The sequence below is a fragment of the Poecilia formosa genome, unplaced genomic scaffold (genome assembly GCF_000485575.1).
Source record: "Poecilia formosa unplaced genomic scaffold, Poecilia_formosa-5.1.2 Scaffold180, whole genome shotgun sequence".
NCBI lineage: Eukaryota > Metazoa > Chordata > Actinopteri > Cyprinodontiformes > Poeciliidae > Poecilia > Poecilia formosa.
The window spans coordinates 250,286-274,182 of NW_006800119.1; the positions used below are offsets into that span (position 1 = coordinate 250,286).

The 23,897-nt window shown below is 38.5% G+C and overlaps 2 protein-coding genes across 2 annotated transcripts; both read right to left on the bottom strand.

Annotated features, from left to right (window-relative positions):
* Positions 1-9,823: 9,823 nt before the first annotated feature.
* LOC103147312 (ADP-ribosylation factor-like protein 8B) lies at positions 9,824-16,535 on the bottom strand. Its single transcript, XM_007565581.2, has 7 exons — positions 16,321-16,535; positions 13,862-13,942; positions 12,777-12,850; positions 12,607-12,700; positions 12,440-12,507; positions 12,218-12,288; positions 9,824-11,685 (listed from the first exon to the last, which is right to left on the bottom strand). Exons 1-7 carry the CDS (start codon positions 16,441-16,443, stop codon positions 11,636-11,638), a joined length of 561 nt encoding a protein of 186 aa, XP_007565643.1. The 5' UTR covers positions 16,444-16,535; the 3' UTR covers positions 9,824-11,635.
* Positions 16,536-16,693: 158 nt separating this feature from the next.
* LOC103147343 (N-acylethanolamine-hydrolyzing acid amidase-like) lies at positions 16,694-22,613 on the bottom strand. The gene is made up of 11 exons (XM_007565633.2): positions 22,247-22,613; positions 20,760-20,924; positions 20,511-20,634; positions 19,029-19,119; positions 18,184-18,269; positions 17,926-18,098; positions 17,796-17,858; positions 17,648-17,714; positions 17,539-17,567; positions 16,879-16,948; positions 16,694-16,800 (listed from the first exon to the last, which is right to left on the bottom strand). The coding sequence occupies exons 1-11, from the start codon at positions 22,417-22,419 to the stop codon at positions 16,777-16,779; spliced, it is 1,065 nt and encodes a 354-aa protein (XP_007565695.1). The 5' UTR covers positions 22,420-22,613; the 3' UTR covers positions 16,694-16,776.
* Between the last annotated feature and the right edge of the window lie 1,284 nt (positions 22,614-23,897).

Below are 23,897 nucleotides of genomic sequence, written 5' to 3' on the forward strand. Positions count from 1 at the left end.
AAGAGCATTAAAAAACAATAGCATTCCTGCGTTGCTTCATCATCCTGCTTTACGGAAGGAATTTCTGCATTAAGGCGTGTGTACTCTCTGCAACCTCTAATCAAGCTTTCAGATTTATCTTTTTTTTTTTTTTACTTGGCAGCACAGTGAGTGTGAAGGACAGTCTTTGTCCAAGAATGCAACCCTTTCTTCAGCTATGATTGCCATGCCTCATCTCTGGCTAGTCTGTGTACCCAAACACCTTCCTTCATCAGATCATGTTCAAACACTTCTTTAATTACACCATAACACATCGAGGTGGCTGAAAAGGCAATCCTTCACACAAAACATGGCAAAGGAATTACGCAGTGGAAAGTTTGCCTTGGAACCGTCTCACTGACAAGACAACACAGCCAGAACTGTCACAAATGGGACGCACAAAGCAGCCAGTGTGTCAGTCTAACTTCCAGTCAGAAAACAGGGCGGAAATGCTTCAGAGGAAGAAAAATCAAGCTCCAAAAATATAGAGTGTACTGTTGTTTGCTGCTTGTTGTATTGAGAGCTGAGAAGGTTTAAATTATTTTGCTACTTAAATTTCAAAATGACGCCCATTTTTGGGCTTTTTTGACCAATTATTGCCATAACATGTTATCCATTTTCAGGACTTTGATTAACTTTACATTATATGGTTTTGACTCTAGTTATCCTATTCATGCAACTTTAAAGTAACAATATGTAGACTTGCACACTTTGCCGTATGCAAGTCTTAGACCTGTCATCAAGTGGAAGGAGATTAAGATAATTGACACACACAGTTCGTCGTTTTAATGGTTAGCGTTATCTTCCGCAAATTTATTTTCACGTGTTTAGTGCTAGCTTCCCGTAATTTTTTTTGTGTTGTTAGCTTCTGCTAATTTTTTTATGTGTTTTGTGGTTTAGCCTTAGCCTCTGCTAATTTATTTTATGTTTAGCGGATTAGAATTAGCATAGCTAAGTTTTTGTCTAGCTAATTAGTGGTTAGCTGTGCTCACCACTGGCAATAACTACTGATGATTTTAGCACAAACATATACCTTCCATTATGACTGTGGTGGCCATTTTGAAAAATATCCAGCAGAAAAAGGAAACAATATCAGGAAAATATATAGACTATGATTTGACACTAAAAGTGTTCATCTGTGATAAATGTTGGCAAATTTAGTATAAAACTAACTTTTCCTTGATGATCATGGTGGCCATCTTGAATTATTCAGAATTATTTTTTTGGTGTTTCTTTTTCTTTTCAAAACTGCAAGCTCCAGGGAACATCTGTGCCAAATTAGGTTCTTAAATCTGCATGTGAAAGTTTTCTATGAAATATTCAATTATCTGCTGCTCTCTGAAAGGCTTGTTTTGCAGCTGCTTCTCATTAGCTAAATCCCGATGCTTGTAGAATAGAACAGAATAGAATTCAACTTTATTGTCATTGCACCGTCACAAGTACAAAGCAACGAAATGTAGTTTGCATCTATCCAAAAGTGCTATACAGGGTATAAATATGTATTTACAGGTGTACAAAGATGGTTATAAAATAAAATATTCGGTATAAATATAGTATAATATAATATTACAATTATATTACAATGTAGCATAAAGCCACAGGTACAGCTACTACTTTTATTCTATGAGCAAGGATAAAGTTCATTTCTTCTGAGGTAAAACATAAGGCTATAGAATGTAATAGAGAAGAAGAAAAAGCCAAAGGAAGAGAACAGAATCCAAATATAAGCAAGTGGGATTATCTAGGGACATCAGTGGCTGACTCTTGATGCTGAGGCCTCTTCACTAAATCCAGCACTGCTGCCCAGGCATGAAACTGTAATGAATATTCAATCACCTTGTGTCATATTGGGCTGTGGGAGAGTTGCCCTGGCAGGGGATCAGACAGAGATAAAGACTCCTCTACCTTCGGCCTGATGCTGTCTGCAAACTGTACCTGCAGCCCAATGACTCTGCTGATATCAAAGGCAGCTTACCTGGTCCGTATCCAGCTGTCGTCGCTTTTCCACTTCATCTGGCCTGAAGGAGCATCTGTCCAACTCCTTGAACTGAGTCCAAAGTCTCATCAAGGCCCTTTTTGTTTATGGACAGGCGGCAGGCATGAGCTTTAACTCTTTCAGGGAGCTGGAATCAGCGTTTAGAGAGAGCCCTAAAGGAAACATTGCACATTTATTTGAGTATTAAGTGTTGAACAGAACTGATTCCATCTGACTCACTATAACAGCTCAGAACAAACAGAAGAAATTACAGTAAAATCTTTTTTTTCCCCAGTTCTTCTTCCACTATTTTGACAAAATCACTTCTCTCCTACATTCCAGCTTGTGTTGCACCATTTATCCTATCAGAAGCTCATTCATAACCTTGAGGCTTTCAGCCATTGTCAGTCTGAAACTATGGTGACTGAAGAATAAAAGGCCTTTTCATAATCCTTTTAACACACTCATCCCTGATGCTGCAAGGTAACAAAAAGGAGCTAATAACGTTCTCTAGTCGTGCAGGCGAGACGTTCAATGTGAAGAAAGCTTTGCGGGAAACATTAATCAGAAAATATGTAGAGGTGTTGAGTTGTTAACCCCCTGCAACAAGCATTCCTCGAAATTGGCTAATATCAGTATCAGCACTGCTAAAGTTGAAATTGGAAATTAGCCAGAAATTCTCTAACAGTGATGGAAAAAATAGTTATTACACACTGAACCACGGATGTAAGGTGAGTGGTCCGGCTTTCATTTTGGATTGTACAAGATGCTAAAGACTCTGGTCATTGTGGGCTGAAAGGGTTCACATGCCTCTTCAAAGTAGATAGCAGGCTACATGAAAACAGATACCAAAATCAGTAGAAAACCCTTAAGGTTGTTACACACTCAGGTGTACTGTGCGTACTCTGTGAGCCGCACTGACTACCATTGTCGGTGGACGGTTGAGATGTCATAGTCCAGCGTACCTATTGCATTCAATTCTCGTGACAAATGCTGTCATTTCCCACAATCCAAATAGATGCTAGCAAGTTCAATAAGCTAGTTGGGCACCTCGCCCAGTTTCTTCTGCACCAGGGCAGCCACCGTACATCTGTTTGTGCGGGACAAGTGGCAGTCTAGCTGCTGCTGTTTAAGACTGTTTGCGTCGACTCTCAAGCTCAACGTCGGACACAAAACAGTTCAATGTGAACACTGTTTCCTGCCGAGCAGATTACCATGACAACAACGTACGCGGCTGAAATTTTGTAAATTTAAACGGAAGTACGTCACCGTTAGTCGTGGCTATTTACCTTTGTGCAGATGAGTCCGGCGAACATCCACTTTAACCTCGCTCTCCGCCGTTTGACGTACATCCGAGCATCTACGTCACTTATATTCTAGATCACATTAGCCCATTTTAGAACTGAATGGCATAGAGCAGCAGTCTCACACTGCTGTCCTCGAGGGTCAGTGACCTGCAACTTTCACATGTGTCCCTTGTCCAACACTTGATTTCAAAGACTAAACTGTCTCACTAGCACGCAGTCAAGCTCTACATAGCTCTGCTAATGAGATAATACTGGAGCCAGGTGTGCTGAAGCAAAGAGAAATCTAAAAGTTACAGTAATTTGAGACCACTGTCTTAGAGCCATGGAACTCAAGCTATGTCAACTCCCCAATATTAGCTACAATGGTCACCTACAAAGCTGGGTCGACTTTAAATTGTCTTCTGCCTTAAATCTTTCAGGGCCACCTGCAACACAAATACGTGAGACCATTTCAAATTTTGTGTAACTTTTTCAACATTACAATTTAGAAAAGCTTTTCAATATCAGACTGGCCACGTTTCAAAAATGCAATCTTCTACACTAAATAATCTGAATCGTAATTGGTTCCTGAATTAATAATTCCAAATGAATGTTACTCGTCAAATTTAAATTACCGAAGGGAGGCTGTGAAACTAATCAAATGTGTTTTTTCAGTTTTGATTTAGGCTTCAAACAATTACTAAAACAAAGCAATTGGCAAATAATTAGTTATTTCTCAATTACAATTATTTCCCCCCACATATTAATTCGCAGGTGGACTTTTTTTTTAGTACAATATGCTTTTAAACTAAATTTGCAATGGTCAGTTTTAGTACTGACCGACATATTTGTGATTGTGATCCCCCCCGCCTCCCCCCAAAAAAGAGCAGTATTAGCTTGGGTGCCAAAAGAAATCAATGATATTTAATGACATTTCAGATTTACAGCAAGATATGCCGTGTTTGGTTGACGCCAGCTTACGTAACCAAGATACGGATGCAAAAAAAAAAAATTCATCCAACTATATGGATTGTTTGAAACAGGCCAAGTCGCTGTGTTCAGTTATTCTAAGGCACCAAACGGTGTATAAAACCACTGTCAGGAACTTACCTACCAGCATTTTCGGAAATTGGTTGTGCAAAAAGTTTCACGTTTGACTAGGCCGCCAATATTATCATGAATCTTCTGTAGTTGTCATGTCAGGCCACTAGATGGTGCTGGGATTTTAATCTTGAAACGCGCATGCGCGTTTGACCGTTAGCTTCCACCTCGCTAGATTCCACTCCATTTATGAGTAATCCGTCAACGAAGACCCGAGAGTGAAAATGAGCTCCGTGGTGAGATAATTTGTCTCCTCTCCTATTTACAACCACACCGTTAAAGTTATAAATATAACAGAAGAAGCGTAAAGATAACACTGCATGCTTTTGCAGTGTTATCTTTTCACTGCAAAAGAATGTTTTTGGCAGTTAAGATGGCCAATGACCCCAGATATTAAGACTTGAACTAAAACTGCCCTATATGTGTTACGAACACTTACGATTGTGTATCTCATCTTACAGCAGGATAAAGATAGTGATGATTAATGCTTTGGATTCCTAAGGGGAACATGTTCATATGTAACCACTTAAAACAGAGGTGCAAATGATAATGGCGGACACCCCAAAGATTTTCACACAAGTTTGAAGTTCAGTAGTGCACATGCTTTATTATTCAACTCACATCGCATGTACACTCCCTTGTTCAAAGAATTACACCCTCGACATCAACTCTTCATTAAATATACATAAATCCATCATGGTTTAATAAAGAGGACTACAGTGAATCTGCTGTAAAATGCAGACTGATAAATACCCAATCTATATGTAAATATGAGGCATATGGGTGGAGGGAGGGAATCAAAATGCAGGAAAAAAAATGTAATAACTACTCTATTTGATCAGAACCCCAGGAGCTAAAGTTTTGATTTTTTATTTTTTTTAATGGAATCTGAGGAGGAGAGCCGCACCGGGTAGGTGAGAGTGTAAAAGCGTTCACACACGGGAGCCGACTATCTGAGGGGCCACCGGATAACAGAGTGGGCCTGTAAGATTACTCTCTCCTAGTGGGAATGGAAACATTGCATTTTGGAGGTCTCAGCAGCTTTTCTGCACTCCCACAATCACAGGAGACAGGAGAAAGTTGTGGATTACAGCCAGGCGGAAATAACTTTTCTAGTTCTGCGCTTAGGTGAACAGCAGCAGCCTCGAAAACAGAATCCCTTTGGAAAATGTTAGTGTTTTGATTTTAGATTTTAAACTCATTTAACCATTTCGGGGTTGTCCATCTGATTGCCCAAACAGAAACAGAAGAACAAAATCAAAACTTTGAAAAATTAGAAAGTCAGTTAAAAGAACTGCGGAAAAGGTTTTTTTTGCCTGTATCACTAACTACATAGTATTAGCATTGTATTGATCTCTCTGACAGCTTATGTAACTTTAAATCACACACATGTATAGTTCCATGCTTCTTTGTTGGTCAATGTTTACTTGCAGAGCATAACAAGATTATGTATATTGTCATTAGCTTTTAATAATAATAGTAGTTAGCCTGATCGCTGCACCAATGGGTGAATTCTGCTACTTTTTGACTCAGCTGGGCAATGGGTAAAAAAGGTACATATAACACACTGCTTTGTGTTTGTCTATCAAATAAAATCTCAACAACAAATCTCATATTTTGTAAACATAAGACTTGATTTATAATGTCCACTTTTTTGGATGAAAAATATCACTGGATTTTTTTTTTAAATACTGCCTTTAATGAAAGTCAGATTGTTTAATCAATTTTGGATTATCAATCCACAATGACTGCTACTTCGTTCCAAAATCGAAGTCCAAACATGAACGTTTTAACAAGACCAAGCTTAAACATGGTTACATTAAGAACTAATTAAACTCAATATCATAAACGACAGTTAATGGCCGCCATAAAGCTGCAAAGTGAAAGGACGACGTCCACAGAGCGCCGTTACGTTGGATCATTACAGGGCGTGTTTGCTTGTAACCATCTGTCTTTAACAGGGTGTAGAGCGCTGAGGAATGATGATATGTGCCATGCGGCCGCGAATGAATCATGTGACATTCTCCACGGCGATTAGTGCCAAATTAAGGTCAGCGCAGGAGAACTGAATGAAGTGCTTGCAGATGCCTGTCAATCCCAGTTCTCCAAAACATCTAACCCCAAATCTGCACTTTTAACAACTCTGAATAACATCACATCAGTTTCTGTCATCAAGAAAACACAAGTCTTTTAGATTTCTGGATAAATTAACAGAAAAAATCACTTATTAAATTTGGATTTTAAAATGTCTTATCAATAAGGTCAAAATGGCTCAACGATCAGAATGCCCAGGGTGCCATTCTGTCAGGGGTGGCACAGCGTGTTTTCTTTCTTATTTGCATGGGTTGATACATTGTTATGCTATATTCCAGTTTACCTGGGACGTGGGTTTGACGTCAAACCCGAAGTTTCTAATTATTCTAGTTAAGAGGTCAGAATTTCAACATGGAGAAGCCCGTAGACATTATTTCCAAATGCTCTTTCAAATCTCATTTTACGCTTTACTTTCCATAAGCAAACACCACTTTTAGTGTAGGTTTATAGTTGATGACTGTACAATGTGACATTGGTTTTAGAAGCACTTTTACATGCATGTCTTGTAAAATGAACATATTTCCACCACATCTTACTGCTGTTGATGCAAGGAGCGGCCATATTGAAATGTTAAGTCTGCCTTATAAGTCATAACTTGGGGTAGTTGGAGTTCCTCCCAGTTCCTCAGTGGGAAATTTGATTTCGGAGGGGTTTTTAGTTGATTTTTCTCAACTGGGAAATACGAACTTCCCAGTTGAGTAATGGAACGCAACATAAGCATTGTAAGAAAACAGGCTGCACACATCTGAAATCAGTGACAGTGGATTCCTTTTTAGTACTGAAGGGCTATTTTGATCTATTTAAAGGAAACTGACTAATCTTTAGTTCAAATTTAGCTATTTAGCCCCTATTTAGCTTAACTCTTTGTTTAACTCTAAACTGGACAGACTTAAAGATTTAGATTTCTCTTGAGGATCAATAAAGTATTGTGGAATTAAATGATTTCTCTGCACTGAACACTTTCTAAAAGTAGAAAAAAAAAGTAATGTGTTTTCTACTTTGTGAGAACAAAACAAGGACCGATTCTTCAACAACAGGCGTTGCGTTTATCGTCTTCTCATCAGGATTTTTAAACCTGCACCAACGCAATCGCAAGATGCATGTTCTTGTCTTATAGGGATCCATTAAAGTGTTGCGTAGCTGTGTTGCGAATGTGCTGTGTAAACACTTCGACCCGAAAGTCTCAGTGCTGGAGGTAAATATTATTGCAGGCATGTCTGGAAGAAATAAAAACTGTTTATGGTGACACAGCCAAGTGGGGAGGGAGAGGAAGGAAGTGGAAGTGCTTTAGCCTTGATGGAGGCAGTTCAGTCAACACTGCAGGCGCACGCTTTTGATAATTAACAATGTGGTGAGTCTCTGGTTGACAAGAAATTATGGAAGACTTTTCTAAGTTTTATGGTTCTCATTTAAGCAGATTTGTCAAGTTGGGCTTCTTTCACCAAACTGAATGCCAGTAGGCTCTCCACCTAGGGTGGCATGGCCTTTGGGATGCCACAAACGCTCCAGAATAACAAAAGGCCATCAGTTTTCTATTGGATATTTCCAGGTCTAGTCATTTTGGAGTGGCCACACCCCTGTGGCTGCACATTGTAAGCACAATAAGAAAATATGATTGTACTACTAAGGACAAAGATGCCGAAGACTGAATCAGATTCATGGCTTCTGACTCTACTGCTGTTTTAAAAAGCACAAGTCTGACTTTAGACAGGCCAATATTTGTTACTGTCTAGGAGCTATTGGTCAGGTGGGGTTGATGTTTCTGATTATACTGCTGAGAGCAGACTTGTTGACAGCTGAGCTACGCCCTTCTTAGACCATCCGTCATGATTTGACAGAAGATTCATCAAAGAGAAAGATCATCTCTGATGGAGCGCTTTGAGGAGGAATCTTGTTATTATGTTGATGGCTCATCATGTAGTTGACTACTACATGTATCATTACATAATGAATGAAACTACGTCACACCTTTAGGTCACCTCTATGACCTCTTCTCTGAATAAGTCTCTAAGTGCTGTTCAGCTTTTTACTTGAGCTGTAAGCCACGTTAAAGAGGGCAGCAATAATTCTGGAGCGATGCCGCTTTCTGTGCTGATCCGTGGGTTTCATCAGGCAACACCCACATCTGTCCACACCTTCCACCCATCAACACGGATACAACCAATGCCTGCAGATGTTCATTTGACACTGTGTTTAAGAAATGAGATTAATAAGAGTGTTCCTGTTGGACCAAGAGAGGTCTGCAACACCTGGAAAGGACTCTAGTTATTGGCCCCCAGTTGGAAAACACATTTACGTACATTGCCACATTTTTTTTTTTTTTTACATTAAAGCACTACGTGTTTGGATGGGGGTTAGAACTATTGGTACTGTTTCTGCTTGTTCAGTATCCACACGTCTGGAACTTTTCTGCATTTGGTGATGTCAAAACTGTTGGGATTTAATTTGATAGATCATCACAAAACAATGCATTTCTGTGAAATGGGACAACAGTAAGACACAATTTTTTTTTAACAAATCAAAATTTGAAATGTGAACTCAGCCTGTGTTACATTGGCACATCTAAATAAAGTCTAAGGGTATAAGTTGCCTTTTGAAATAGTCCAATTATTAAACGGTCTGTATCCACATGTAATTTAAGGTCAGTATAAAAGTCTATACAATATATATTAAGCTTATCAAGTTGTCATGTTAAACATTAATAAATTAAGTTTTCATAAACTTACCGATAATTGGATTGCATCAAATGAATTTTTTTTTATTTGGAGCTCCATTCTCTTTTTTCAAGGTGGTTTTCTTAAAAAAACAACAAAAAAAAACTATAAAAAGGTACCAGTAGAATCAATATGTAAACAAATGAACGGTTGAGACTATAAATAAAGAAAATCTGAACAGGCCAAAGGGGTTTTTATGGGTCATAAATTCAGATAATTAAAATAATGAAGATTAAATGCAGATCAAAACATAATATTAATTTGTGCAATGGGCTAGAGACAAATCAGCTTGAGTTGTTAATTTTCTTGCACTGCACAATTACGCACTACTTTTTGATCATTACAAAAAAATAAATAACTCAGTGACGTTTATCAGTTGTTGCAGAAAATTAATAGGGCATGCAAGAAACTAAATCAGCAAAAATATGTCTTTGAGCTAACGTGATGAGACAGAAAATCAGAAAATAGGGTTGTTGTTTAAGAAATTCATTTTTTTTTTTAAAAAAACACTGAATATTGAAGAAAAAAATTATCTTGTGTGTTTTTGGCATTTTCCTTGACATGTACATTATGTACAACCACGGATTACAAGCAGACAACTTTTCTATCAAAGTTTAAAAAGAAAAAACAAAAACAAAAGAGCATTCAGCATTTGAACAGCGAGTAAAAATTACAGGTACAACATGGTTTAATGTGTTGCAATGAATAGTTATAACCAAAAATGAGAAATGGAAGTGGAAGAATTCATCAGTGATACAACAGAAAATTTTCATGTAACTGTATTTTTTCTCTCTTCATCTTGAAAACTGCAAACAAACCACGCCCTTCCAGCGACTGCTTTCATTTTGCTTCAAAATCACTTTCAAAAATATTCTATATTAGCTTCATGGCCGCTTGCCTCGTCATTTCCGTTTCAAAGCCCTCGGCTGCCATCTAGTGGCGAAACAGCAAAATGACGCTTTCACAAAAGACAGCACATGTTGGAAATCCTTATAAATAAAAACAAAATTTATTGGCAATCACAGGGAGATAATGCATGACATCTACAGGAGCATTTATTTGAATAAAAATGCTAACGTCTTATTTACAAAGTCTACCAATGAGTGTGAGCAAGCCCAGCACATGCAGGTACAAATGATGCAAATGGGCTATATTTATTTCACAGGTAACAAAAAGCTTTCTGCAAGATGAGCCAAATGATCAGCTCCCCCTCCCTCACTGCTGCTGTGGTCCTGACAATCGACACATGGACTACATGAGAGAAAATAAGAGTGATGTGGGTGTGGCTATAGTGGCATGATTCCAGAGATTTAAGCATAAGGAGGGAAAAAAAAAACCTGATTACGATACATCAACTAGGACAATAGTGGTTCAACCGATTAGTCTTGTTAATAAAAAGCAAACTTGTGTAAATGAGAAACATTTCGTTTGAACAGAGGTGACTCAAACAAGGGATAACCTCGCCGTAACACTGGCTTTCTGTTACCCGACCCCTATATATAAAACTCACCTTGAGAGAGAGAGAGACATCTGATTGGACGTGGTCCAGCTCTTTGCGTAAAAACACTCCCAATAATCTCTCCCAGCTTTCCACGCTACAGATATAACTCAAAAAGGCTTTCGGACGCCCCAGCAAGCATGAGTAAAGTAGCATCTTGTCCTCCGTTCTTCGTCGTCAGACATTGTGACACACTTATGTGATTTATGGGGAGCTTAAAACGAGATTGTCTATAGGTGCTGTTAAGATAGGAGTCATCCAGGGATACTAACCGTCTGATTGGGACACTTTTCGCAGTCAAAGGCACTTAAAATTTGGCTCGGGAAATCTTGCACACTGAAAACCCTTAACCTTTTAACGAGATTTAAAAGTTACGTGTAAACTTGAATTTAAGACACCCGAGTAGGAGACGCTTCCAAATGCCAAGCAAATGAAGAATGTTTCTGCAATGTCACAAAAGATCTGGATTTAAAAAAAAAAAAAAAAAAAAAAAAAGACAAAAAGAAATAGGCAGAAGCAACCGTTGTTGTTTTGGCAAATAACTGCTCAAAGATACAATCACTAAATGCCGCATAAGCAGTGAATGTTGATGAGGAACAGAGTAGGCGATTGATGTTTGGGAGTGGGGGGAACAGCACACTGTAATACCTTTAGCTTCCTGGACATCATTAATGAGAGGAAAAAACTTCCTGACAAGGTCTGTCAGATGGGGATTGGTGGGAGGGAGATGGGGTAGTGCTGTACAGGAAGATACACATCTACGGTAGTGTACTAGGGGGCGGTAGTGAGCAAAGAGAGCTGGATTACTTCACAGAGGCAGTGCAAAGGGTGACTGTTGAGAACCCCGGACTGAAGGGAAAACTTGGGGTGGGGTGTGGTGTGGGGGCCAAGGCCAGCGCTGCGACAGGGCAGAGGTGGTGTTTGGGTGGGGGGCAGGCAGATTGCATTTTCAGCTTCTTCGTGACTTTGAATGCTGGATGAGCCACTGCAGTGTGATATCTGAGGTCAAAGGAAAACATATCGATGGTTTAGTTATTGGCATTATTAAGAGAAGCAAAACAAAATTCGCTTAATAAAAACATGCAAATGTAGAAAAAAACAAAAAAAACTAACAAAAATTAGGGGTGCACCGACTGCAGTTTTCTGATCTTTAAAAATAAAAATATTATCTACCTCTGCACAGGTAGACATAGATAAGATTGATTTCACACGCAAGTGTCGGCCAATCGATGATTTCCCAAACTTAAGGACTATTTATGGACAGAGATATTATTGGGTCACATTTAGACTACATGTAATTTAATCTTTATATACGTAAAGACAAACAACTTAACTGCAGAAAATATATCAAGAGAAGACTTTATAAGCAAACACTTTTGAGTAAAAAAAAAGTCGGACAAAAAAACTGCAGTCAGTGCACCCCTACAAAACAACGTCATTTTTCTTTAGTCCCACTGACCAACACAACTGAATGTTAAGATTTATGTCTGGCTTTCAACTTTGACCAGACAAACATCCCTCTCATATTTACCTATGTTGTCTTTCTCTTTGCAGGACACAGAGTAGCAGCAGATCTCCCGGTCCTGAATGGCAGAAAGGTTCCTGCGCAGATCAGGACGGTACGTTTAATAAGGAGTTAACATGAAAGCAAAAGAACAGACAGATATTAACTTTAGAACACAACATGTGACAAGTTGTCGAGTATTTCAGTGCTCTAAAGCCACAGAAAATAAATAAAATAAGCATTCCTCACATTTTTTCAATGAGCTGCTTCTCATCGAGTGCGTTGGGCAAGTCCCGCTTGTTACCGAGGACTAAAACCTGGAGAAAGGAAAAGGAAGGAGTTTTATCAGAACCTCTTTGTGATAAAGCTAGCTCTGCTAGTGTCATGTTTTACTCCAAATATCAGACATTTCTCACAGGAATTCCTTGTAGTTGTGGTTTCTCTAAAAGGTTGTGCAATTCATTTCTGGAACCTTCTATTTTCTCTCTGTCTGCTGCATCCACCATGTAACTGAAGGAATAAAACAGAGACATTATGAAATGTTCATAATGTTGCCTGGCGTTCTGGCAGAACAGCGGTAGCTTACACGATAGCGTTGACTCCTCGACAGTAGCGCTCCCACATGCTCCTGAAGCGGGGCTGTCCACCTATGTCCCATATCTGAAACATCAGAGAACAAGATCAACACCAAACATTTGCTCTTTGTGAACCGGCTGCTGCTCTGTACGATGGAGGTCATCTGGAGGCATCCTGAGAATTATTGTTGTGTCCAGAATCTCACGATTTTCAGATTCGCTGAGACAGATCAGTAACCGGCTGGTCAGAAACTCAAATAAAAACACATTTTACCAGGCAGTGAATGCGTAAACCGTACACAAAGTCAGAGGAACTGCAGAGAAGTAAGAATGTATTTAAACAAAACAAAACTGTTTTTTTTGTTGTTCATTCAGGATTAGATTAAGAAATCAAGATTGTGGGTGAATACCAGGAAGGCTGAACATATTCCAGTGAAGTTGCTTCGTTTTAACCTCTTGAGCTTCCAAACTCTACCTGTTGGATTTGGAAATGATCTTCAGTCCATTTCCAATAATACAAGAACACATTATCAAAAATCAAATGTTAAATTCTAATGAACATTTAACACTGGAACTGGAAAATATCCTAAATACAGAAATAAAACAACAGAAACAACAAGTAAAATGAATCATGAAGCCTCTGTAAACAAAACTGTCCTTCCCAAAAAGGAGCTGGCTGAGACCAAAGCACCAGAATGAAGACTTCTGTCAGCCAGTTTTTGGTAGAAAGAGAGAAGAGAGAAAAACAAGAAATCATGCAAATGGAAATCATTGAGCTGGGTCTAATTTATCAAGCGATTAATTGATTTATTGTCACAGGAAACTCTTATACCTGTTTTTGTTGTCTTTTAATCACATTGTAAAAAACCAAAAACATCCAGTGACTTTTACGCTAAAGCAGAGGAAGGTGCACCAATTTGCTGTGACTCATATCCTCCCCTACACCAATCAGACTGCTTTCTTGTGCTTTATTAAAATACTGCACATCTAGTTTATTATTGTACTCACAGTAGAATTTGTTTCATATTTCTAACTTAAAATCAACAGGCCAAAGCTTTAGGAAAACAGAAATTGGCCCCATGTTTTATTGGCTTACCTTTATTGTTACGTTGCCTTTAGTGACTTTCCGCATGTTGAAACCGACTGTGGGGATCATGTCTTCACTGAACTGCCCCGACTGCATACGAGAGAAAAAAAAGACAATATAATAGAGAAAACGTGGATGACTTGCATCTCTGAGCGAGTCGTCATGATGTCATTTGATCTAAAGTCTATGAGTGAGCAGGATTGTGGATATGAATTAGATCAGTAATAGTTTCCAATCGATGCACATAATTTCCCCCAGCTGCTTTGGGAAACGTTTTACCTCCATTAATCACCCTGACATGACGCCTGGTGTGATGTCATTGTGCGGTCTGGGAAAGAATGCTTCCTCAACGTTTTGTTTCTGTACGTTCTACTTTAAACACATTTATGATAAGTTACAACAACAGGTGCTTGGCTAAAACCCAGTGAGTATCCAGGACTGAGTCAGGAAAAAAAAAATCTATATTTTTAACGCTTTATGGACACGTCTTCATCTGTACGTTTTTTTTATAGAGTGACTTTATGAAGAGACCGTCTTTTTGTCTCATCTTAGATACAGCTCAGAAAGTCTGAGGCAAGCAGAGAAAATGTAAGACAAGTCTTGTGGTCAAACTGACCCAAGCCTGCAGGGGGAAATAGTTCTGCAAACAGACTTGCGCCATTTTACTCACTTATGAACATTATATGTTTTTGAGGTATTAAGAGGACTGACAAACCAGTACCAATTTGAACAAGCTCAGGCTAAAGTAGCTAAAGGATGTTGCTAAAGTAGCATGAACTATTAATTTTTACCATTATAATCATAATTAGAGCTGCACCGATTACAGTTTTCTGACCAATCACTGATTTTTAGAAAGATTTTAACATTCTGGTTTTGGCAGTTACAGATTTATTTATTTTTTTTGTCTGAAAACCCATCGTTTCCCATTTAAGCATCAGACAATCTGTCAAAATTAAGAAAACTGCAGCTGTTTGTTGGGGCACCTCAATCATAATTAAGTGTAATAATACTTTTAAGCTTATTGCACCAATTGTTAAAGGTTTTTGCTGTCCTTCTCTTCACGCAGTGACAAGTCTAATAAGCTGGTGTTGGATGGATGAATCAGTTCTGGTTGCTAGGCTGCAGTCAACTACTTAAACATGCAGCTAGTAGCTACCTTGGTGAAGAGTGTGTAGTTTCCACACCTGTTGCTGCCTATGTTTGTTTTTTTGTTTTGCAAACAGAAATATTTTTTACACTTCTTTCTTTTCTTTTCTAAGCATAAAAATGTATTATTAGCATTCTTTCAGGCAGCTGGCAGGCAGTGCACTAATCTAGTGCAAAGGCTGCACTACCAAGGCTTTAAAACCTTGGTAGCCTGTCATAATGTTAACTGTCCTAAAAATCTAATATTTTTGTTTTGTTTTCAGCTTAGAAAACATGACAGTACATTCTGAAAAGAGTTTAATCAGTAGATTCAATAAGAAGCGATAGTGAAGCTATCTTGGGTCAAAACTTGAACTCGGGTCAAAACAGCCTGGCTATGACAATGCAGTAAACATTTATGAGGGATGCATTTTAATAGAAGCATAAAAATAATCCAGTTGGAAACCACAACAATTCAAAAAATAGAAAATGGAGTACTGAGAACTACTCTGATCAGCTGCCTGCTGTGACGTCAGAGGCATCTGGAGGCTTGTTTTTGAGAGTGTAAAAAAAAGATAAACAAATAGAGGGGAAAAACTGACAATGACATGTTTTTCTATAGGTGACAATCAAAAATAATGGTGACATTATTTTTGATTAATTTTACAGGAGAGACTGGTTGGTACACCTAAGCAGCTGCACAACCTGGATTTACGTGACTATTGCCTCACACTCGTTTAGCCTTTCCTCTAATTCCAAGGGATTACTAAACAGGTCCAACTGCATTGGAGAGTAATGTCTGACAGCAAAGCTGGATAGAACTGACAGTGGGTGAGGTGAGCAGTATTTCTTGGTGGAGAATATAAACAAGTGCTAACGAAAACTCAAGGAACACCAGGCACTAAATGAGCATAGAGTCTTCTTTTTTTCTCTACAGGTTCAAGAGGAACCTAAAAACTTATGGTTGTCATCATTAGCCCCGGGTCACTCCTGAGCAAACATAAACAGCCTGTTTTCAGCCAGGAGTCCAGACTGCTGTTGTGGACACACTGGGAGCCGCTACAAAGCTGACAGCGCGGTCACATGACCCGGTGTATTAGTAAGCACACAGTCATACTGAGAACTTCGTCATTCTCCAACACCAGCTGTTTCAAAGAGTTATTCCTCCTGCACTTTGTCTCATGCAAACACTACCAAAAGCATCTTTTCTTGCAAATATGTTCCCTTTTTTTCCCGTCCTAGTACTTGCAGAAAAAGATGTATTGTTTAACAGACACCTTCGCCCTCTCCCAGGTAGAAGCCTGGGCCCACTTTATGCGTATTCGCTAACGCTGGCTACTTACAGCAATTACGTTGACAAATGTGGTTTTTCCAGAGTACTGAAGTCCGACTAACGTGAGCTCCATCTCTTCTTTCCAAAAAAGCGACCTGAACCAGTCTAATAGTCTGTTAATGAGGGCCAGCATCTTGGAGGAGTCAGTAACCGCAGTCTGTTGCCGTCTAGAAGGAAGCCGCTAACTACTGCTTTGTCATATCATGTGACCCACCGACAGGCGTCCACTCCCGCTTCTTCTTCGCCTCACGTTCTTACCAAACCGCCGCTCTATGCTGCCATCTTCTGGTGGTAACCAAGCCTTACATTCCTGCCAACGGGGTAAAAATGAAAAGAAACCACAAAACTCACTTCGTTTTATGTTTTTTAATTGATCTTTTGCGATGAAGCCAGATGTCTTTGCAAGAGTTGTATTCATTTTATTTTCAAACATTCACTCATCGCTCCCTGCTCCTTTTTGGTCACTTCACTTGGTCTTCTTCAGGCAGCCCTTTAGAAAAAAAATAGAGTGAGTTGTGTGGAATAATGCCAACCATTTTTAATAACATTTTAGGTATAACTTCAGTACCTTCTCTCTGAGAATTGTAGTGTACTCCCTGGGGGTTGCTGCACTCATGAGTGTTGTGTAGATTGTAGTTCTGATGGTTTGATCAAGAAAATATAGATATACTGTCACACATCTAACAAGATGTTTAAGGATGTTTTTATAGACATTAAAATGTGACTGAAACACAGGTATGTATACCACTTAAGCATTTTTACAAGTTTTTCATACTATAACCAAAAACTTGAAGGTTTTCTAATAAGATTCTAGGCGATAACAACATAAAGTATTGGATAATGCAGAGGTTTCAGGTTTTATTTACAGATATGTTATGACAAATGCAGAGTGCATTCACATTTAACCTAAATAAGTTGAATGCAAAATCACTTTTTATTGCAATTCAGTCTTCTTCTCTTTTTTTCACTATATTTGTGGAATGCATGACTAATATTCACCCGTTTTAAATTAACTGCTTTTTATGCAAATGTCAGAATAATTCTGTTAATAGACAAATGAATGTTGTGATTATATTGTGACAAAATTTGAAAAAGCTAACGAGACACGAACATTCCTACAGAGGTTGATGGCCGTTGCTGGTCTGTGTGGTTCTTCACCCTTTTAGCAACAACAACTGCTGCATAACAAAAGATGACAGGTATAAAAAAATAATAATCTCATCCTCACCTGAGGCACACAAAAGACAGAGACAGAACCTGGAGGAAAGGGGTCCGATGTTACATTAATCCACACATTCATAAATTGAGCTTTGACTCACATGACCTCTTCTACTTGCCTGGTAAAGTTTATCCTTACATATACGCTTTTGGCCCACGGCATCCAGTTTCTTCATGACTACATCCCTAAGAAATCATCACATGACAGCAGTGTAATAATAGAAATTAAACATTATGGCTGTGTCATCACTCTGTGAGGTGACTAACCTTCGATTGAGTTTTTTAGGAGGAGGAAGCCAGTGGTCAACGTTCGTCTGCACTCTGTACCATCTAAGCAAACGAGGAAGGGTTACATGTTGCTTCATTGATGCACCGACTCTCACCAGATTCTCCTCACCCTCCATTTAAAGGCTCTAGGGGCCAAATGTCAGCGGGGCCTTTTCGATCTCTGGTGATGACCACCCCCTCTCCCGCTCGCACCCCACCCACGATATAGTACACCCCCGTGATGAGGGGGGTTGTCGACAGACGCGTGACTGCATCCTCAAAGTCTTTGGCCTCCTCCAGGGTCTGCGTGAGTAGCACACCGACAATTTGATTTCGACATGATGTCATGTCGCTTTTATTATCCCACAATATTCTGTAATTTACTCACCACCCGAATAAGCCAGCTGACCGGGAATCTGTGGACAAAGACGGCAGACACAACATTCTTCCACCAGTTTGACCAAACCTGCGTTTCTTAGGAATGAAAAAGAAGTTTAGGGATGAAAAGACGTGACACGGTATCAAGAGTAAATGCGTTTCAATTAACTATAGAATTGCACAAATTGGAGTTACGAAAACAAGTATGCTTAATGGAAACACGTCAATTTTTTAAAAAAAAACTCATGTTTTTTGATACATGATGAGGAAGGACAAGGCTCTTTTTCAGCCATATTGAAATTGATTAATTTAACAAAACTACAATGGAAACACTATTTCCACATCATGAGTCACATGATCAATAGCCGGATGTTGCTACTGTTGAAACGTTGAAGGCAACGACAGGAAGTAGTAGGAGGATGTTTTTTTTTTTTCAGACAATGTGCAACTGGCCTCCACCAGAGCTCTCATAGAATCGCACAGCTCATAAAAAGTTGTGTGTCATGTTGAATCCATAGCTCTTCTGTAAAATTGCAGGCTACATTTTTCCCCAAAACGCCGCGTATGTAGCCGCTCCCAAGTATAGGGAGTTTGTCACTGAATAAGATGCCGATGTCTTGATGAGCATTAGCGCCATGGCTGAATTATGAATATCATATATTTTATGTAACAGTTTACTTCCATCATTGCCATTCCATGACTTACCAAGTGAACAAGCTTATTTATGTGATTTTAATTTCAATTCTTATTTAATGGAAACACTGCAAATGCGAAATTGCAGAGTTGCTAAAGTTTTTGAACATTAGCAGAAAAGATCTACACACATTTGTAATGGAAATCCAGCTACTGTCTTACCTCGCTGGTTGCCAGACACAGTGAACTTGTATGGACTCATTCCGGTCCATAGCCCCACATAGCCGGCTAATGACGTTCCAAAGTACGCTGGCTAGAAAGTTGCATCAACGAAATAATCACACAAGCATTTGAGTTCAACAGCTATCATTTAATACCCACACAAATAAGTGTTACTATGTGTCACTCATCCAGCTCCTGGTTTTTGATGGAAGAATTAACAGTCAGGTAATTTGTCTGGGTTTGCCACAGAGATGCATATTCAGAAAATAAAAGAAGCTATGAGTAAAACACCAAGCCCAGCCAAATATCGCACAAACATGTCTGTTTGCGTTGGTCTCACAGTGCAGTGTGCGTTCTGAGGTGATTTAGCCAACTGTGTTTTAAAGACTAGCCTGCTGTCATCTAGTAAGCTAACGGTAAGGTACTGCTCACCAATACACAATGCAAATTCATCGTTAACGATAATTTAGGCAATAATTTCTGTGAAAATGAATGCCACATGAATATGAGCACAACTAGTGTGCTAGCTTTTTCTTGCTTTCCAGCAAGAAAAATAAACAGGATATAATGAGCTTATTGCTTATCCATCACAGCCTGTAAGACATTTTTTTTAGCTAGTTTTCACCATACGTTGTGTCCAGAACTGCTGGGTTAAAGAAGAGACAGAGAAGACGCTAGATAATGTCATGGAGATTGAAGCCAAGGACACTTAGCTTCAGCACTAGCTAAAAAGTTATAGTATTCATTTGATGGTTGAGGAGCTAACTTTGTAACAAACAGAAGAGACAATTTTAGCATTCACAAAAATGACTAACACAAAAATATCTGAGTTATTCCTTTAACCTGAATGCTGGTTTAATACTGTTGAGACATTTGTTGGGTAACCAAACAAAAGTTGTGACCAAGTTTGTTGGCTAGAGAACATACTAGAAGGAGTCTCAACATTTTTACAGGCCACCATGATTCACTGACTTCACTGAACATCTTAGGATGAAATAAGAAACAATGCATAATAATGTTAATGTCAGTTGGTTGTGTTACTCCCATTATTCCACACTAGAAAGCCAGTTAAGAGAACATTAGCCTTTAAGACTCTGGCCAATAATATCAACAAAGAAAGGCACAATTTAATAAAGTGTAATAAACTAAGACTGACCCACTTTAGATTTTTTTGTAAAGCCAAGTTTGTTTGACAATTAATTGGGTTGAAGTGTACTCTCTGACTTGCTTGTTTGTAAAACCTTTTATTTGAGATAAAATGCTTGCTTTTAAACTCCAATTTTTTTTCTCTGTACACATTTTATGTTGCCACCACCTGATCCGGTAAATCTGGGGTTGTGACTTTTCAGAACCTTCCTGAAAAGCTGAACCGCCACTGAATGCTGATATGAATTTGACATTGTGGAAACTGAAAATTACTTTATGATCAACATGGCTCCTTTAACAGTTATGTTGCATAATGAGTATAAATGCATATCATACCTCCCCGTTTTTGAAGAAGACAACATTCATGGTTAGATTCCTCAGAACAGAATGTGGAAAATCAAAATTCCTGCCGTGGTAGATGTTCCCGTTCTTGTCCTGAGCCACGATGCTTGTGCAGTAACTGCGGGTGGAAACGGTGCCTCATGAGCTTTCTGACATGTTGCTTTCATTCCTGCTTAGAGTTTGTGAACATTTGAATCCTCGATGTACTCAAAACTATATGAACAGACTTGAAACCTTACGTACGCAGTAAATTCATACGCAAAGTTGAGGATGACGACATCAGCAAGTTTCATTTTCATCGTGCTGGCTATTCCACGGATTTCCCTGGCGTACAGCTGGGGAATGTGTTTTTCTAGGGACATCACGATAGGGCTAGTTGCCTTATGGAACCAGTTTGGAACCTGTGAACTATTAATATAGATAAAAAGCATTGTGGTTATTGTTTACATATGTATAATAGAAGATATTGTCTCAGTGTCTAAGAGTAAAGGTCTACCAATGGACACAGAATTTTCTTTACACAAAATAAGTTGGTTAGAGAGATAATGAATTTTGAAAAAGTTGTTTAAAAATATATTAGTATGTATTACTAGTCTGTCTGTGCTACTAGTACACACTTATTTATTGTCACATTTGAAACAATGCTGAAGTTTGAAGTGCTACAAGCACAAATGACATAGCATCCTGCTAATTGCAAACTGACGTAGCATTAGTTGCGGGTAGAGTGAGCAGAGGCACCGGTTGGACATGGACGACTTCACTAAGCCGTCTTTTTTCATCCATATATGTACAATGGAAAATGTTTATTCCTCTAGATTTTGCGTCCTTGGGACCTATGGGGACAGGTAGCAGCATTGAGAATTTCAAAGTAAAAACCAAGACTGTCACACCAATTTGCTGTTTCAAATGCATGTTGCAGCTGACTTTGATAAGTTCAGTGCGTCCAAATTCTAGACAAGACCAAGAACGTTTGACAGAGAAGACACCAGGTAACCATTTCTACCAACTATTTTTTTATAGTCCACAACCCACAGACAAAAAGTGCTAGGTTCCACCTATAACCTGAAGTCTTCTACTGTTAGAGCCAAGATGGAGAAGCTTTAACTTGGATCAAAAATTGTGACCCAGTTTGTGGGTTAGAGAAGAATCCATAAGAAGCAATACGTTAGCTTTTTCTTCTTCAAGTGATGCAGCGTTCAAGTACAAACCAGCCTTATGAAACCTTTTCTTGTTCTGACATCTCCTAAAAAGACACACACACTACAGTCAAGGTCACATTTCTGATGTTTTATCCAACAAGTTATCAAAAGTTCTGAAAAGTTTGACACAGTTTGATATAATTTTAGAGTGATTAAACGTCAACAAATCTCACACAATTAAGATAAAACTGTGTCCTGTAGGACATCCGAAGAAGTTTGGAATAATTTAACACAAACAGTAACTTGTGTAACGAGGGAATAATATAACTCCCTCCATTTATAGAATATTTCCTGGCATAATAAATATAGTACAAAAACATTATATAGAAATCTTTTTACCTCTCGGATCTACAAAGGTGTTTATGGAAACTAAAATATCAAACTGAAAACTTTATTTTGCAAGCTTAGATGTTGCTTACATTCATTCAGTCTGTGTGTTTAAAATTTAAAGCCCACTTTTTAAAATCCAAACTGGTGTCTACATACGTAAATATCTGACTTTTAGTTATATATGAACGTAAGCGGACTTACCTAATGAGGATTTGTGCAGCTTTTTTCATTAAATCTGTATCAAAAGCTTGTTGAAGATGCTCCCATCGCTGTTCCGGACTCAAGTCCAGATTGACGAGCACTGTAGGCGTCTGCTGAGCCCACAGAGACCCAGAGAGTCCGAGCAGAACCAGCAACGCTGAACTCCACACCATTATGACTGCAAGCTGTCAGTCAGAGGAATGAGCTGCCTGACACTGAACCAGACCGGCAGCTTTAAGCTGATAATGTAACTCAGACAAAAACCAAACTGGCTTCCTTTAACAGGTTTTCATAATAAAATAGAGACGTGGTTTAAGATGCGCACACTCCCTGGGTTAGGGTTGATATCTACCAACGCTTTTCATGGTGAGGTGTAAGAAATGGTTGATCCAGCTTTACAGAGCGTTACACTCATTAAGGAAAGTCCATGTTTTTTTTGTTTTTTTTTTAGTTCTTAGATTTAATATGTACTTTAGGAATGTTTTAGATTTTTCAACTAGGTGCTTTTATTTTCTGAAACATGAAAATCGGATCTACACAAAGGCAATTCTAACGATATCACTCCACTGATCTGATTTAAAATGAATTAAAATATCTCCTTTTTTTTTTTTTACAGGAAGCTAGAAACACATTTAAATATGACCTGCCTTGTGCTTGTCAGCATAAAGTTGACAAGGGAGCAGATGTGCTTTAGAAACCTTCAGCTTCAAAAATGTAAAACAGTTAAGGAATAATACATCTATGTGAAAGCGAGCAGCAGTAAGGGGTACACTCTGCACTGTAAGCACTGGTTTGTCTCCGAGTTCATTTACAAGTAATTTCTGTGCAGTTAGAGAGCTTAGAGAGCTTAGACAGGTTTGTTGTGATTCTGAGAAACGGAGAAAAAGGAAACCCTTCAACTGTGAACTTTGTAACACTTTACTTAACAACAGACATTTTCAGATCAATCTCAGAATTTTCTTTTAAAAAAATTCTGAGTTTGAAAAGTTGAAATTTTTCAATTAAATGTTTTGTCTAGAAAATTTCTGAGATTAATGTCAAAATTTTCAAGCAAAACCTTCGACTTTTCAAACAGAATTGTCCTTGTTTTCTTCTACAAAATTTCTGAGAAATTTTCAACTTTTGAAATTCAGAAAATGCTCTGTGCTTTTTAATCATTATTATTTCTGTAGATCTTTTTCTATCATGAACAGAAAAAGATCTATTCACACAACAATCATGGCCGTCGTGTGACGGCAGCCATGACTGTCCTACTAGCTGACTATATTTGCGTAAGTTGACTGGTTCCTCATTTTACACATTTTTCAGTGCAATATATTTTTAACTTTCAGCTTTTCTGGGACAAGGCCATTTGCACTTCTTTTTTTATATTTGCGTGATAAGCCAGAAAACAAATATGTCCTTATCTGGTGACTGTCTGCCTTCTACACTGCAATCAGTGTCTTGCTGGAGAGTGTTCTCAGTGAGAAAGGAGACTTTTAGAAAGAACAGAAAGATAAATTCCAGTAAATATAACGCAGCCTGCTGAAGGAAGTGTGCTCCTGTCCTTTTAGATATTCACATTTGTGAGATAAAACAGGCGCTAAAAAAACGGATCTAGTAAGGCTGAGCATACAAGAAAAAACTTTTATTATTATTAGCAGTGACACAA